At 37.6% G+C, this 18,453-nt stretch overlaps 1 protein-coding gene across 2 annotated transcripts; it reads left to right on the top strand.

Annotated features, from left to right (window-relative positions):
• The first annotated feature begins 1,726 nt into the window (after nucleotides 1-1,726).
• LOC117422546 (coiled-coil domain-containing protein 170-like) lies at nucleotides 1,727-18,453 on the top strand. Of its 2 annotated transcripts, XM_058987998.1 has the most exons (13): nucleotides 1,727-1,956; nucleotides 2,281-2,342; nucleotides 2,845-2,890; nucleotides 7,291-7,419; nucleotides 7,970-8,214; nucleotides 8,817-8,961; nucleotides 9,538-9,723; nucleotides 12,873-13,190; nucleotides 13,895-14,095; nucleotides 14,416-14,589; nucleotides 14,998-15,240; nucleotides 16,135-16,371; nucleotides 16,942-18,453. In XM_058987998.1, exons 1-13 carry the CDS (start codon nucleotides 1,810-1,812, stop codon nucleotides 17,236-17,238), a joined length of 2,430 nt encoding a protein of 809 aa, XP_058843981.1. In that variant the 5' UTR covers nucleotides 1,727-1,809; the 3' UTR covers nucleotides 17,239-18,453. The 2 variants fall into 2 exon arrangements, with proteins under 2 accessions (XP_058843981.1, XP_034783269.1); XM_034927378.2 differs by lacking the exon at nucleotides 13,895-14,095.

Here is an 18,453-nt window from a genome sequence, read left to right as displayed (position 1 = left end):
GGATCATGAATAACAAAAATGTAAAAGAAAATGGTTAAACAAAACTTGAGTATGTTAGATATATTGAAATTCAATGTTATTAAGTGTCATATGCACTGTAACCATGCTGAAACTTCAACAGCATCTGGTTTGTGATGAAATAGAGCCAGGGTAAACTATGGGTAAGCAATGTGAGAATGTAGTAAACAGTCATCAGGAATCATATTTTACAGCTACTATGAGTTGATAGGAACCGTACCACAAAACAACAAGTCATACACTGCCAGTTCCCATATCCAGGAAGATGGATTTAAAAAGGTTACTAAATGTTGTGATTAAAGTACTGTATAGAATTTAAAATCCCACATACAGTTTGACTATTCACTCAGTTGGGGAGTACCTACTGTTGTACTGAACTGAGTTCTACCATTGAGAAACGAATTGTATCTAGTATATATCACGATGGACAATTTGATATATTTTAAGTATAGCAGTATCTCTACATGAACTAAGGGTTGGATATTGCATAGCAAACAACAAAACAACAGCACATACATATTTCATATAAATGAAATATATTTCTGGTGTATTTCGGATGTGTTTAATATGTGCTGTTAGTGTAATGAAACACATACAAATGTTTGATATTTGAATTGATTGTGGATCCTTAGTGCAAAAATAAGCATAGGGAGACACCATGTGGATAAATATAGTAATAACATATAATATTCTTTACCGTGTTTTGGCCTTAGTCTTGGTGTAAGTCTCTGGAAAACATATCATATGTTTTACATTTAAATTCATGCTTCAAGCGAGGTGCAAATATATACAATTGGTTTGGCATAACTGAACATTTAACATTTGAAGACAATGAAGCTATAGAGTAATACTGACGTTATGCATCGCAGCCACGGCATCTTTCCATGCTGTTTTGTGGAGCATGGTCATGACCTTGGGTGCAAAGTGTGTGTAACAGGGCGGAGGCTGGGCATAAACTAGCAGCACACCACAAACAAGCATCTTAACCACGATGCAAAAAAGATGGACTTGTCTGCATTCGTGGTTTTAGAGCTTTTATTCTCATTTCATCTCACCGACAATTCATAATTCATAGACTATCAGTGTGCGCCATAATCAGAGACTGACTCTTTGAATGACTTGAGTGTCAGATTGTCAATTTCTTTCGTTGCTCTGATATTAGAGGGTCTTTGATACTTTATATGAAACAAAATAGACTGACTGGCTGCACTGTACATAATTCAGTGCATGTCTATACTGGAGTATAGCTTCAAACACATGATGAATATTTGAGGCGGTCAGGTATAAACAACACTCATTTTCACTGAGAAACAGCAAAACTATCACTATACTTCTGTGATAAAAAAAAATTGAGTAGGTTAAGGCAGGAAGAAGGTGCACACGTCACCTGTTCCTTCCAGTACCTGGGGAACACTCAATTGCTCAGTGCCTGCTGTCTAATATGAGGTCCATTTCTGTTGTGTTTCTCTAAAGACTCTTGGGTTATAGTCCGGTGCTCCTGGGAGTATCTCTTGCTACTGTTTGGATGGTTTCTATGGAAACAGAACACACCCATCACCTGTTGTGTTGCGGTAGTAAAGGTAACACGATCATTTACAGTCATCGTTAGGAGGAACATGCCCTGTATAGAGCGACTTATGGAGCAACCAATCACAAAGAGTGTTGTTCCTTGCAACGCTGTAGCCCTGGGGAAAGGTTGTGCAACGCCTTGTTGTGCATGTACCGCAGATCACAACTGTGGTCACGAAAGGAGCTGGCTGACTATACTGTTGGCTTTCCACTTTAATAGTAATGGCACATTTTCACAGATCAGGGATCCAGACTGACAGCAGAAAGCCCAGGAATATCAGCAGCAGGATGCAGGATTTTCTAGATGACCCCCCCATGCCATATATTACCCCAGCTACCCCAGCCTCCTCCAGCCTGACCTATTCTGAGGTAAGGACTGTGCACCCCCTCTTACCATGCTGTATCATTGACTAAGCTCACATACAATAAAAGACAACTCATCCATAAGTTTATGCATTCAGTCATAATGGCTAGCGGTGTATTACTATTATTCAGCGTGTTTAATTTAAAAGGAAATTGTGATTGACAGAAGTAGACAATTTATATAAATGCATTTCCACTTGACAATAACAAAATACTGCATATGGTATTTTTACAGGCATGTTGTATTATTAGACAGTAAAGTATATGGACAGCGTGAAGACATAATCCTTTCCAGCTATGCTGTCAAATAAAGCCTTCAATTATTTTCAGCTTGAGGAACACATGAAGATGCGGGTGGAGAAGAGAGAAGACTTGGCCTCTTTAGAAACAAGGTATTGTGTTAATGAGGACAATGAGTGAGAAATGAGTCCAGGTGGTTCAGAACCTCTTAAAGATTTTGAAAGCAGTGCAAAGGCAAAGCCATGTTTTGTGAGAGGAATACAGTAATGGCAAATATAAAAACAACTTAACGGGATGGAGCCAGATGGAGAATTTATTTATTTATTTATTTATTTATTTATTTATTTATGTATTTATATTGTTAAAATGATGTAGTCTTCTCTGAAAAGTTGCCTTTGCACTTCATAGTTGGGTTCTTTGTGTTTCAGGATTTTCTTCCATGATCCATTAACCAGCATGCACCAGATACTGTTCAAAATGTAGCATTTGATCTTGCAATGATTTCTTACCAAAGAAGACCAAGGTCAACACCAGTGATAGTAACCCGAGACAGTTGCTATTATTGTATTTGTGAAGGGCTTAGTATTTTTGGTGAAATGTTCAGATAAAACCAATTTGCTATTTTTTTAATAAAGAACTTCCTATACGTTTTAGGAATGTTACTGCCCAGGACTTCCTCAGAAACCTTGATGCCCCCAGGGTAAGTTTCATCTTTATATGGCTGGTAACATTTTAGTGAGATTAAAGACCAGTATATCCTTTCAGAAACTGAGAAACGAATGCCAACATTGAGTATTTATTTGGTAAGTCTCTAAATAACACTGAACATGTAGGAGACACAGAATAAATTAGAAATAGCTCACATCTCTAATTTCTGCATAAAACGTAGTTTTATAACTTCTATTCTTAACTTATATATAATCCCCAGGACTGGCTCTAAAGCATTACCACCCTTCTCACTATCACTACACACACACACACACACACACACAAACACACACACACACACACAAATAGGTATTAAAGGTTTCTGTTCAAGCTGGACGTGTCCGGACATGTTCTAACAGATACAGCTCTTCTGTTGTGAGAAACCGTGGCCGTGTTCAATTGATTGGCTTGCTAACCTTGCCCAAGAAGATACCATAGCCAGTCATCATGAGGACACAAAAGAAACCCCTTTGCTTAATACATAGCTGTCAATAGATGACTAAACTATTGTCAAAAGATAGGCAATAGATGAGGACCCAATTCAAAGACTGTTTAGGTGGAAAACTAAAATGTGAACTTATAAATGTATGCAATAAACAGAGGGGTGTGTGAAACAAGTGCCATACAACCACAGTGATTTGTTTATTCAGTCTAGAAGAAAACTAGATTTCATGATAATGTGGGGGGGGGGGGGGGGGGGGAGTAACTGAAAGACATTTTAGCGTCGTTAATTTGTAGAATCTGATATGATAAAACACTTCACTAAAGCGACCTCTATAGACGTAACCAGCATATTCTAACTTGATAGTTGGAAGACTCGCCCAAGCAGTACTCAAGGCTCCATTGGGTCGATTTTATTTTCACTTTGAATTAGATGAAGCCCATTTATTCTGCTACAGCACGGTAGAATAAATCCCTGCCTGGCTGGTGATAGGATCCCACGAGACCACCTAGAGCCCTGCAGGATATGCAGCAAAGGGAGTTTCTGGTGGGGTCATGATTCCTGTCTCACAGGGAGTGAATTTGCTGAGTCTCACTGAGTCTCCACACTCAGTCCTCCCTCCACTGACTAACTTCAATTGCATGATATCGATATCTGAAATATACACATTACTTTACTCCTATTAATTAAACTGACGTTTTCTTTTGTGTTGCCTAATGTCAGCTGAGCAAGCAACACGTGTCAGCCTGGATTGTTTTACTCCTAAGGAAGGTTTTATCAGTTGTCATAGTTTACAGGCATACTTTTCTCGCTTGCTATGATCTGCATTACAGGAATGGATTTATACCCAGAGTTCAACCAAAGGATAGCTACTATCTGTCCTCAGAAGGAAAATACTTTATTTTTTCCCCACTGATAGTGGAAATTGTGAAATAATTTTAAAATGACTTAGAATATGACTTCCATTTATTTTATTAAAGTTAAAATAAATGTTGTGTTGCCTTATATAATAAATAATAAATTGCCTTGTTTTTTCTTCTTCTGTGGGTGGGATATAAAAAGTTTCTTAACCAGAAAATGAAGCCAACAACAAGCTCTAGTTCATTAAAAGGTACATTTTGTTCCTGACTGAGTTTATTCCTATGATATTGAATTTACCCGCATAAGGATTTCATTGCCATCTCCTAAATCTGTATTGTGCTTAGCTTGAAGCAGCAGGTGCAATGAGTTACACTGATGCAACCTAATCAGGGCTAAACAGTATGTTCTTGTAACTACCCTCAGAATCTAAATGTCAGAACAGTCGCATTGCTGGGATTTGTATTACTGTGGAGTGGCACGAACCCCACAATTCTTCTGTCTCAGTAGCAGAATGTATCGTAAGAATGCATGCAGCGATCACAATATCGATTTATTTAATACTAAGGGGACTGCTTTACTTATGAATAATGAGTTGGCAATCTTACTGTGAGATAGTAGTAGTCAAAGCCAGATGTTTTGCTATCTTTTAGAAACTGTTTTCCTAGTTTAGCTATCTATTAAAAAATGGGCACTTCTGCATTTTAATGTAAATGTTACAGTAAGACGACAGACAAAGAAAACCTTTTTCTCAGGGTTTAAAATCAATTGTCGATCCCTCTCTACTTATTGTTCTCTTTGGTGTAATGCCTAGAGATATACCCTTGTCCAAATTGCAATACAATGCTTTGGCTTTTGCAACCTTGTTTGCAACCTTGAATTCAAATGTATTGTGGGTCAAAAATGTATTGTGAGCAATTTGAGAACAATATAAAAGTAGAAACATTAGGTGAAAAGAAATTCACAAATCAATTCGTCTCAATTGACATACCCTTTCATTGCCTTGGTTAAACACTAGATGGAGCTATTGCTCCCTTGTACAGTAGTTAGCTAGTGTTGAGTTTCTGTAGTATTAAATGGAATCGCTTCTCTCGCTTGATGGATTGATGCTTATTTGGAAAGCGGCTTCAGGGTTTCAGCTGACACGTACTGTGGCATTACCTTGCTCTGATGCTCTGTTCAGTTTTATTTTTAATCACTGGCGTATTTCCCCTGGATATTCATCAAGTAGGGCTGCCACCTATGCATTTACTTAATTTTTCTCAAGCAGGTACTGTATGTGTAATGTGATGCCCAATAGCACCTGCCTCACTCTTGGACACCACAGTCAGAACTACTTCTCTCAATCAAGTCTGGTGAATACTGTTTGCTTTAGTTTTATGGCAGACAATAAAAATACTGACACTGTTAAAATCATTATCTCTTTCACCACTGCACACCTTTATACAGAGCTAGGAAACAGAACACTGTATTTTTTGGGAGAGAACTCCGGAGTTGTGCCACTTGTAACAATTAAAAAAAACAAAGTGTATTTAGAGCTATTTAAATAGATCTATTTAAAATCTATTTAAAACTGAAATGGATTCTGGATTTGTTGCCAGAGTAGGCATTTTGTTGTGGCAATCGTTGTGTTCTTGCAACGCAACGTTGTTTCTCCTCCTCTTTCTTTAGGGGCACCTACAGCATGCGCAGCAGCAGTCGATACAAGCATCGACCTTAAACCTCAAGGCTGCTTCAGAACTCAACCTGATTTGATCATTTATGGATTAACTAGCTGTTTGTTTAAACAACTGCACTGGTTGCGATTCAATTTGCAAATCACATTTGAAATCTTGATGCTAAAGTCTTTTCTATATGTCATTCTGTCCACGATTTCTCTATCACTCTGCACTTTCATAATTCCTGTGTGTGTTTATAGACACTTTGAGACACCATTGAGTTCAGCAACTGTGTTTCGTTTCACTTCGACTTTTTTGAATAGTAATTGTGATCAAGCGATTTGTAATGTAAAAATGTTTTTTTAATATGTATTGTGGGTCACAATACATATTAGGGCAGGGCAGCAGTGTGGAGTAGTGGTTAGGGCTCTGGACTCTTGACCAGAGGGTTGTGGGTTCAATCCCCAGTGGGGGACACTGCTGTTGTACCCTTGAGCAAGGTACTTTACCTAGATTGCTCCAGTAAAAACCCAACTGTATAAATGGGTAATTGTATGTAAAAATAATGTGATATCTGTATAATGTGAAATAATGTATAATGTGATATCTTGTAACAATTGTAAGTCACCCTGGAAAAGGGCATCTGCTAAGAAATAAATAATAATAATAATATATATTTTTTTTTACCAACATGTAAAAACATAAAATGAGATGAAAATATGATGTGTTCATGAACATGGTTATGAACAAGTGCATGCTGACAATAAGAATGGTCTTATTCTCCAGTCCTCTAACCAGTGATCTGGTTTTAAATGAAGAATGGGGGCCAGTGGAACGAGTGACTCATTCGTGTTGTTGTGACTGGGCAGGCATTACAGACACTTCCAAGTATTGGTTACTTAAAAGCTACTTGCAGATGCAGACTGTGATGCACTTAGTTCCTGCTCTCGTCTCCTTTGTGGAGCAAAGTTCCTGTAACTTTAATTAAACAGAAGACGGATCGCTGGACAATGAATGCGTGGTTTTAAGGAAGGTCTGTTTTGTGGAGGAGTCTTCATTTTCTGCTCTGTATCCAAAGCAGCTGGTTGGTTTTGTGTATTCATTTCAACCATATTTGACCAGATCTCAATCAGATACAAAATCTGTTATTTGCTTGTGTGCATTTGAGTCCCAAGAAGCTGTGCAATGCCATTTGTAAAGTTAAATAAAAAAGATTAAAAAATTGCTGAGATTGATCAGCACTCGGTAGATCTGTTATTTTATTGTATCTATTGTATTGTGTCATACACTCTGATTGTTCTAGTAACTGTTGTGTTTGTTTAGCTCAATGTATATATATATATATATATGATTTCTCATCTGTGGCAAAAAGTTGGATCCCATGCTTAATTTTTCTCATTAATTAAAGAGACTGCTTATATTCATCGTTCACAGGTATCGTTTGACCCCCTGGTAGATGTTCCAGACTCCAGGCCCCAGCTGTCACACTACAAGCTGATAGCAGACACCATTCACAGTGAATATGCAGCGCTGCTGATGAAATTCGACAGCCAGCAAGCTGAGGTAAGCAACTGGAGCAACAGGGCTTTCTTAATGAAAACAGGATGTTTGGTCAGTTGGATGATAATCGACAGAGAATCTGACCTGGAGGCTGGCGATGTAGTAGTAAAAGCTTGCATTATCTTGCAATTATTTATTTAGTTTTCTTTTATTATTCTGTTGTGTATGTTTTTTTATCCCCCTCTTTGTTCACTGTGGCTGTGTTTATAATTCATCCACGCCAGCCAGTCAGCTTCACAGGTACACAATGCACTTGAAAATAGAAAAACCTTGGAAATGGAGTTCTCTTGTAGCATATATTGCAATGTGTCCCATAGTCCTGTAAAATTACTCAGGCTTTCAGTGCACTCTTATAAGAAACATTGGTAACACATACTGTGCTGTTGCTCACAGATCGGACTCCATTTATTAGTCATGGTAAATCTTAGCTGTGGTCCAAATAAAAAGGGGGTATTGCCACTGAACTGGAGCTCTGATCGTAGTCCTTGTAAAAACAAACAATTCAAAACAACTTTCTTCATCAAAAGCTGGTGTGTTCTTCTTTTTTATTCAGGTAAGGGATCTCCAGAATAGACTGGCATTAAAGGGGGCTTCCATGGAGCAGATGAAGGCTGAGCTGGAGAACTATAAGGAGAACAGTGCCCGCCAGGCCTCCCTCATCATGTCTCTGAGAGACCACGTGAAAGGAACAGAGACCCTGTCAGCAACGAAGTCACAGGCAGATACCAGCCTCCGTGCTTTACAAAGAGAGAACCGGGAGCTCAAAGAAAGGGTCACAGAACTAAAAGACAGACTGAGGTCAGTTGATCGTTCTTATAATGTTTAATACCTGACTTCACCAAGAATGTTGTTGCCCTTGTGAAAGGACTGCTGTGCCAGAACTGTGGCGTCTGAAAAACATTTTGTTTTTTTCTGCTCTCAGCTACTAGAAAATGAAAACTAGGCAGGAGACACTTGGGCACATCTGGTATTCTTAGAAAAATGTCTCACTTTCTGTAGGAGTCAGTACTAGTGTAGATAGGGGTGGTGTGCAATGCAATCAGAACATTGTGGGAGTTGGAAAGCAATAGCTGTATCCTGTTGGGATACATACATACATACATACATACATGCATACATGCATACATGCATACATACATACAATACTAGTACAGTGTTTTATTTCCAGCACAGTGAACATTTCAAAGATGTTCGGAAAATTGCAGGTATATCTAGGTATATATAGTATATGAACACTGATGCAAATTAATCAAATAATCTAAAAGTCACTTTGTGACAAACTAGTCAGGCCTTTTTATGCACCAGATAGATTTCTATATGACCTGGCAGTGGATTACATGTTCAGTTTTTTAGTTAACCCTGATATCATTGCAAATGAAAGCTAATGCCTGTGTTTCCAGGTTGCAACTTTCAGAGAGAGAGGATGCTGAACACAAAGCAACTCACATGGAGAGGAGGTTGACAGACATCACAGCTAAACTTGCATCATGCCTAAAGATTAACACAAAGGGGCCAGACAGTCCTCTTGATGCTGTGATATTAAAAGTAAGACTACATCTCCTTCTAAAATCTGTGCTGTAGTAATGCAGAACTTCGAAATATAAAGATGATTCCTTGTCCATCTCTGCTGCTCATCATTTTTGAAATGGTTGAAATGATTTGGGTTTCTTCTATACATACAATATGAATGGAAACTATGCTATTTTTAAACTGCAATTTGAAGATGCTGTTCTTGTAATACCTGTGATAGGCAGGTGGTAATGTGCTAAGAGAGATCTTAGCTAATGAGTCTTCGTGTGCTTGACAAATTCTGGGGTTTCTGTGAAAATTAATTTGTAACTAATGGGTCCCCATTAATTCTATGTTGATTAATTGATTAATTAAGCACCGTGATTGAGTCAATGCATGAAATTTAAGATGGCAAGGTTCATTATATTATTTGTAATTTGTTTGCAACTTCATTCAGCCTTTCATTAGCATTGAACACAGACAAGTTTCAGAATGGGTAGAATGAGTTAATGTTGCTATCTCATATCACCAGATTTGTTGGTTCTATTCTAAGAGGAAAAGCATTAACATTTGTTAAATATTTGTTCCTCATCATGTTGTTTTTTCACAAAGGTTTCTGAGTTATGTGAGGAACATTTTCGACAACAAGTAAAAATTGCAAGTTTAATGGATGCGCTAGCCAGCCAAGACCAGGAGTTCAAGGCAAGTCGAGAGACGATTATGAAGCTTGTCTCGGAAGTGAGCCAGCAGAAGAGAGCTGCGGCTACTTGTACTGATGAGATGAAAGTACTGAAGAAGGTAATCAACGCTTTCATTTTTATTAAGGTTTTAATAAGTACTGGCACGGCACATCCATTATTGAAGTTTACCATGATGAATGTGCACAGAAGTTTAGCAATTTAGCATGCTGTTTCCTTTGCTTATACTACGCAATTGCCGTGCTCTACATTTAAAATATGTTTCCCTCAAGTTTTTTTTATTATGGATAGTAAACAGTGATATAGTCTGGATATGGCTTTCAGTGTGTAGATACTGAGTGTGAATCACAAGCAGCCTAAACTTGATAAACACTTTGAAAAATCATGTATTAAATATGGCTCGGGATTTCAAATCTAACGAATGTCATCATTGAATTGTCTTATATCTACAAACACACTGCTTTTCCTGCTTTTCACATTCAGAGTTTGGATATGTGTTTGTTTGATGTATTGTACTTTGTAATAACCTTTTCAGATTTCTTTATCCTGGACAGTTTTGTATTCTGTATCTCCGTGTATTTTTCTAGTCCATTGTTACGCAAGCAAAGAAGCCCTTAAATGTTTTTGAAAACTGGAGAATGGCACAATGATGCAGAATTTGATTGAAAGCCAGGGAGATAATGGAATAAGTACTTTTTGATGCACATCAAAGCAATATATATATATATATATATATATATATATATATATATATACAGTCTATATACAGTATCTATACTGTGCAAACCCCCCCCCATAAACCTTGTGACTGGACAAATACTGTCTGAAAATTGACAAGTGTGGGGGTGATACTATTAACCTTCTCCAAACAATAGCAGGAGCATTCTCAAATTGCAGTTTTAAAATAACTCATTTTTCATACATATTGTATGTATAAAAGAAACCAAAATCAATTCAACCATTTCAAAAATGATGAGCAGCAGAGATGGACAAGGAATCATCTTCATACTTCGAAGTTATGCATTACTACAGCACAGATTTTAGAAGGACATGTAGTCTTACTTTTAATATCACAGCATGAAGAGGATTGTCTGGCCCATTTGTGTTAATCTTTAAGCATGATGCAAGTTGTATGTATGTATGTATGTATGTATGTATGTATGTATGTATGTATGTATGTATGTATGTATGTATGTATGATGTATGCTGTCCGACTCCCACAGAGGGCTCCTGTTATTGTTTTGTGGGTTTGTAAAGCATCACAATGTTCTGATTGCATTGCACACCGCCCCATCTACACTAGTACAGGTTTCTAAGGACACCAGATGTGCCCCATTGTTCTTGTCTCCTGCCTAGTTCTTATTTAATAATAGCTGTCATTGTTTGCTTTAAGGCAGTGCAGGTGGAACATTAAGCAATTTACTCCTGATTGTTGCTTCAAATATTCAGCTGTGGCCAAATACTAATAACCTAGAAGAACATCATTTAGATCTTTTAATTAACATCATGTAATCAAAGAAACTATAAAATGATATCGCAAAAGTCTACCGGAAGCCATAATAGTAGTACAGTTTTTTGGTAAGTATATGGAAAAGTACAAAGGGGTATGTAATTCAATATGTTAATGTAACATTATTCAGCAGGTTTCATTTGACTCTATGAAGCAAAATGTGTTAATTCTACAGGGTGATGCAACACTTCCTGCCATAGCTGAGTACTCCAGTACCCGACTTAAGGTGTCCATCGAATTTAGCCAAATTCAGAACCCTCTACCAAAAAGTGTTTAATGCTACTGCTGGGAACTGGAGTACCATGTTGTAATCCGTCTAGCATGTATTGCAATAGTTATGCTGTTAAACCTACTGGACTATCAGTGGAGTAAAACTAAGTAATAAAAAAGTTACTTGAAAGTAATAAAGGTTAAGTATTCATTGAAATAAGACTATCCAATAGTGTAAAAAATTTAATGCTGAAATGTCAAATACATTGTAAGAAACTGGGATCAATTTTATAACCTAAACACTTATTCAATAAAACAGCCTTAATATATTTAAAATTATCTATTGTTTTTTTAATCCCTGCGCACGGAATGAATATTCAATATCTATTCAAACTACTGCAAGGATAAGAATATTATTTTAATAAAGTTCTTCTTCGGATTATAAAGATACAAGTAATAAAAAGTCTTAAAACGTCTTAAAATGTAATTCTAATAAGAAATAGACTTACTGTAGCTCAATCTGGAGGTTATATTCTCAAAGCGGTTTACTCCAGTCTTTAATTAACTCCCATTTTTGAAAGAGGTAAAAACACCTATTAAATGTACAAAACTTGATCCAAAAAACGAAATCTAATTCAAGTTCTCTTCAAAGTTCTCTTCAAAAAGTTAATTAAAGAATAGAGAACTTTGATAAGATGGCCCTGGATGTTCTGTGTGTAACCACTATTTTGCATTCAGGGATTATTACATTTGAATGATCTAAACAGTAGTTAATCAGCCCTTTAACATTGTAAACATGCCTAGTGTTTCTAAAACAGGTCCACCACTATATAGATTAGACACACGTGTCTGCTTAATTTAAGAATCAAAAGGGACCATGTTAAAAAGAAAAGAACAAGAATTAAAAAAAAAGAAAGAAAGAAAGGAACTGTGTTTACTGTGGTCCTGTATCTGTGATGCTGTATTTACAATGGATTGCACAGGTTTACAACCCTTACCTGCAGCAATCACGTACCATGTGACTCACTTATGTGTTGTCTATCTTAGCTGATAACTCAGGGACAGCAGATACCAACGGCCAGATGGTTTTACTGGCTGGACCATTTACACACTGCAGTGCAACCCAACAGGTCATGACCGAGGCAAGGCGTATACCCAGATCAGTGTGGGGAATCAATAAAGACATGTCTATGGCCATATCCAGGATCCAGTACAGTCCATCTGGAGCCTTTAACAGGCATTACATTTGTCAAAAACTAATAAAAAGGAAGAGAACAAACTCTACAGATCCAACTCTAATTTGATTTAGTCATGGCATTACATTGGTTTCAATGAAACTAGGGGGATGAGGGGGATTGCTTGTGCTGTGCTGGTTTGAGCGAAGATCATTTCCTGTACTTTTAATGCTTCCCATGATGTTATCTTCAAGATGTTTTTTTTTTATCTCCACAATTACTACAAGCCTATCTCTACTAAATATAACTATAGTTTTCTGCGTTATTTTTTTTTTTTTTTCAAATTCCGCACAGGAAAGAGACGAGGCCCTTCTAGCCAGAGCAGCCTCAAACCGAGAAGGCAAGCTGCTATGGGAAAGACTGGAAGAGAGCCAGAAGGCCTTGGATGCCTCAAGGCAGGAGCAGCTTCATACAGAACACGAGAAGAAGCAAATGGGCGATCTCTTGCACTCCAAGCTCCAGGAAGCCAAAGCTGCTCACCATCTCTATATGACCTTCCTCAGTCAACTGGCAAAGCTTTTAAGCAACGACTTAATCACCGTGCCTGAGTCAGAGGAAGTCGTGACAGAAAGAATACGAGAACTCTGCAGTCAAGTGAAGGACAGGAAGAATGTGAGTGTCACAAACTCTTATTCACTCTCAGGGTACTGCTGGTTTAAAACATACGAGTAGAACAGTATCTACTTCTACTGGGTTAAGGCTTTGATAGCATCGCCAGCTGAGCAATGGATTAGTACTCTAAACTATTTAGTGTACAGATTACAAACAAAATTTTATATTAGGTGTTTATCAAGCTTATGGGTCAAAGCTTATTACATTTCAAAGTTGCCTGCCATTTTTACATGCAATGAGTTCCATTCAGTAACATACTTTTTTTTTTTAATTCCATTGCAATTAATAAGTGTGCGTGGATGAAATCAACATGTTTTTGTAGGTGTTATGTTACATTGCACAGATATGAGAGAGATACTCCCTTTGATAAACTGTACTTTCACAAAATGTAACACAGTGTGGAACAGCCAACTTAGCATTAAGGGTTTTGCTTTAATGAGAATAATCTTCATGTATCCATGTAAAAAAAAAAAAAAAAGACATGGCCAAGAGGCAAATACAAGAGGGGGGGGGGGGGAAATCGTGTCCTGAGCATCCTGATTGTGCCTGTGCATTGCAAAGCAGATGATGTCCTTCCAGCCTCATCCTGGCTGCTGATCCTGGCCGCACACTATCCGACTCGGTCTAATGGGTGTCATACAGTAGATTGGAACACAGGAAGTAAATGAACATGCCCTGACTCCTGCGTTGTGTCCCACATCCAGAAAGAGGAGGAATGCGAAAAGAGAATTGGTAAATTGAGCAGGCAGTTGGAGCAGCAGTGTGAGCTGCAGCACGAGACTATGGGACGTGCACAGAAAGCAGAGCAGCAGCTACAGGAGCAGCAGCAGTCCCTCTGGCACCTCCAAGGAAATGCTGCTTCAAAGGACTTACTTAAAGACAGTTTTTTCTTAGAGAAACAGAAGGTAGGAAAGAAACAACATTCTAACCAGAACATTAGGTCCCTATTGATAATCTACAGTGGCAACAAGTGTGCTATCCATTTACTAGAATGCCATTGCTTTATGAATTTGACCCTTGACACCCCATATAAGCACAGTATCCACAGTATTCTGCTTCCTAATAAAAACAGCAGAATGTTAGATAGAAATAAAGCTTAGCACCAACTAAACATAACATCTCCATCAGCCTTTCTTATGTTCTTTTTATAACAGGTAAGGTAATGTGCGTTTTACAAGACTCCAGCTTTTTTTTTTTAACTAAAATTGCCTTTTCCTCTTTGTAGCACTTGAAATTTGTAAATGAGCTTAGAAAGAAGCTAAAGGTTGAAGAAGATATTTCTGAGGATCCTCTCCACTCACAGTACGACGTCCTGCTGACCAGAGCAGAGGAGCTTGGGAGCCTTGATGGCGAGTCCTACTCTGACTGCAAGAACCTCATCCACATTCTGCAGAAGAAAGTGAGTGATGGAGAAGCTGCTATTCAGGACAGCAGAAACGCTGCAGTCTGTCTGTGAAATTCCATTGTGTTTTTTTTTTCTTGAGTCATAGTATTCCATGCAGTACAATATGTACCAATAACATATATTCAACAGCAATTCAGATTCCCAAAGCACTTAAGGGGAAATTATATTAAAAATAATAATATACGATTCGGGGTGTGCTAAAGGGCACAAAGGTACAAAACTTTAACAGTGAGTATTTTCTGTTGTAGCTTTTTCATAAATAAAAAAGTGCCTTGTGCTCTTCTAGGTATACGAGGGTGCCACTCGTGTTGTAAAAAGACAGAGCTTAACGTTTTATGCATATTACAGAATATCACAGATGGAGAGCCTATATAAATATTGCTCTTTTATTTTCTGTTGTAGGTAACGTCGCAGAAAGAAAAACTGGAAAGCAAGAAGACAGAAATGGAAGGCCTGTGCAAAAAAATAAAGACCCTGGAAGGTGCCAAGGAAACACAGTTCCTGCTGATGATGGAGAAGAAACAAAAGAGCGAAACCGTGCAGAAGCTTGAGAAGAAGGTTGAAAAGCTTCAGGACCAGCTGAGTGAAGCGAAGTGTTCCAACCAGACTCTGAAGAACAAACTTGCTGAAACCAAAAACCTTCAGGTGAGAGTAGGATTAATGAGGGAGAGTGTGCATTTTGGTTGGGAAACTCCTCACTCTATAATAACCTGGACCGGGAGTTAAAACTAATCCTACGGTATCGGCCTATATCTCACCATTGCTATTAATATATTTCAGAGGTTTACAGGTATTAGTTTAAATATTTTGAATATTTTATATTAAAATGCATGTGCCACTGTTTGTCAAAAGTAGATATTAGGTTAATATCCAAGACCAAGTTGGAACATTTGAAACAAACCATGAGAAAACCTAATCATGTTGGAATATATATATATATATATATATATATATATATATATATATATATATATATATATATATATATATATACTGTATATTTAGAGTGACCAATTATTATTTGTATTTATTTTTCCCCAATTTGGAATGTCCAGTTATGTTTTTTCTCTTCACTGCAACGAGTCCCAACACAGCACGGACATTCTGAGGGCGTGTGAGCGTCCTCCGATCTCACAAGCCTAAAGCCAGAATCAGTTTTACGCCGTGTCTGGCCAGTAGGGTTCACTGTTGCGCGATGAGGAGAAGCAATCCCTGCCGGTTTCCCATCCCCCACCCTGGGAGCGTCACAGCCAATGTGACGCCCCTCTTTGCACAGCCCAGACATGAACTGGCGCCGTCCAAGCTGTGTGACTCATCCTTCGCTCCCAGCGGCAGCGCTTTCACTGGGTGAGCCTCCCAGGGACCCCTAGAATATAATATTTGAGTGTAAAATCACTGGGCTTTAAGAATATTCGTTATTTCTATTTTCTAAATGTGTAAAAATGAATGAGGCATTAATGTACTGTTGGGAAAATGTTAACATCTCCACAAAATCAATGATACAGGAAGGATGAGCTGTAACCGCAGTTTCTCACGCAGGTAAAAACCGCCGAACAGAGCAAAACTATCGAAGTGCTAAATAAATCACTGGAGGCGGTAGAAAAAATCAAGGACAAGGCAGCTCAGAAAGTTGTCAGCCTGAAAACAGAGCTAGACCACACAGAGAGTGAGGTCAGAGAGGAAAAGGAGAGGGCGCAGTACATGTTGGAGGCCATCACTAATGAGCTACGAACTGTTAAGAGGGCGCTGGAACAAGTGGCCACAAGAGAGAAAAGGGTAAGGCGGAAATAAATTATACATTACCAAACAGCATACAACGAGTATGGATTTTGTGGTGTCATTCCCGTTGTGTTAAGTGGTTATTGAGTCAGAACAATAGCCGTCTATTTAATCCAAAACCAAACTAAATCAATCTCTTTAAAACACAGGCACTTACCAACCCTTGTTTTGTCTCGTGAATTTAACAATGATAATGTATAATACTTTGATTTGGTGCTAATGTTTGTTAGATTAATATATTACGAAAAGACAAGTGATATTAGTCAGATTCTATTAATACAACTGCTTTGTGACAACATCCAGTGCCACTATGGAGTTTCAGTACACTGCATGTAAACATCAATCTCTCGTTCCTACTTTCACCTGAAGAAGAGACCTTTGAGGTCTTGAAAGCTTGTGATTAATTATTGTTTAGTTAGTCCAATAAAAGGTATCACATCTTCTTCTCTTTGTCTAAGTACACTGTACGAAACCCATGAAAAACGATTAAAGTCAGTTAATGATAATTCAGACATTTTCAGATGACCTCCACCATTCTCAGATGAGTTTGTCTTTCTCATTTTTCAGCTTATAGATTTCAGAGAATCTGTCACAAGGCTGCTGGGATTCAACACCAACACTATGTCCATTCCTGACCATGAGATTCTCTCTCAGCTAAAGAGCTCTGTCCAGCCTTATGGAAACCAAGGTGACCCAGGACATAACCTGGATGGCTCCCCCGCTGGGCTGCACTATGGGTTCAGGGACGGCTACAACAAGCCCCAGCACTTTGGTGCTACAGCAGCACCACCCAGCCAAGCCAAAGTCCAGTATGTTTCTTCTGAAAAGAAGCCTGGTAAAGCTGCCAAATCAGCAAAGTGGTAAAACGGATCAGTACATCATGGACTGGATTTAATAGGCTTTCATGTTTACACCATCTTTCAAAACAGAAACTAAAACGAACAAAATGATCATTGTACTGTATACCAGTTGCATCTTATTTAGGACTTTCCAGAATTCTTGTCATAAAACTCATGATATCTTTTTACTGTACTGTTTTTGTATTTAACTATATTAATAAGGGGGTCAATAAATTACACCAATATGATTAACATATTAACATATGATTAATATAAACACCAATATGATTAATATATTACTGGCTTCACAGATATCTCGTAGCACTAATCTTCACCTATTCTATTACTGGCTGGTTTCACAGCACTAATTTTGGACTACCCTATGTTACTTTAGGTAAGGTAGAGCTGATTTGGTTCTGTGAAACCAGCTATGCCTTAGGAAAGTGATCTAGGCCAAGTTCAAGATTAGTACCATATGATTTACCACTGTTAAGATCATAAAAGTAGAACCCAATAACCTCAGAATGTTTTATTTGCTTTAGATTACAGATCAACATGGAGTGTTATTGTGATGTGGTTAAAATCATTCAGCAGCATATAATATTTAAACAAGCATGTGTTAGTTAAAAAAATCTTGATGTAGAAACAGATACTGTGGACCTTTCTATTCTAAAAAACAAAACAAACCGAAAGCCTGATGTCTTTTTTTATTTTTATTTTTGTATCATTGTTTTTTTAATTTTTTTAAATTAAATTATTGTTTGAAGTCACATATATACTGTAAGCACTGAAAATACCATTGATTTTTAAGGGAGAATGTCAGTGTTAGAAGTGCAGGGGTAATATCTGATATGACTGCTGCGTTTATAGCTTTTACATGTTACTCAAACGCTCAAGACCTGGGTTATTGAAATGACACTTGTGGAAGATGAAGGCTCAGTCTGTAATGTTATATCATAAATGTTTAGGTAGATATAATTTAAGACAGAACATTGATTTCATAAAGGACATACCTGGTTATGTTTTCAATAAAAGGCAATACAATTAAGAATAGAGCTTTTCTTGATCTCTTTGCTAATTTGAAATATTTCTCTTTAAGGAGGATTATATGTGTGCTGAATTAATTATGTTTGAACTGTTACAAATAATTGAATATAAAGGAAGGACAATGGGAACATGTATGTATACTTGTCTAAATGACAGGCAGTATGTATGTTTTCAACAATAAATGATAATACAT

This window comes from Acipenser ruthenus, chromosome 15 (assembly GCF_902713425.1).
Source record: "Acipenser ruthenus chromosome 15, fAciRut3.2 maternal haplotype, whole genome shotgun sequence".
In the NCBI taxonomy this organism is placed as follows: domain Eukaryota; kingdom Metazoa; phylum Chordata; class Actinopteri; order Acipenseriformes; family Acipenseridae; genus Acipenser; species Acipenser ruthenus.
This window is presented reverse-complemented; position numbering and strand designations above follow the sequence as displayed.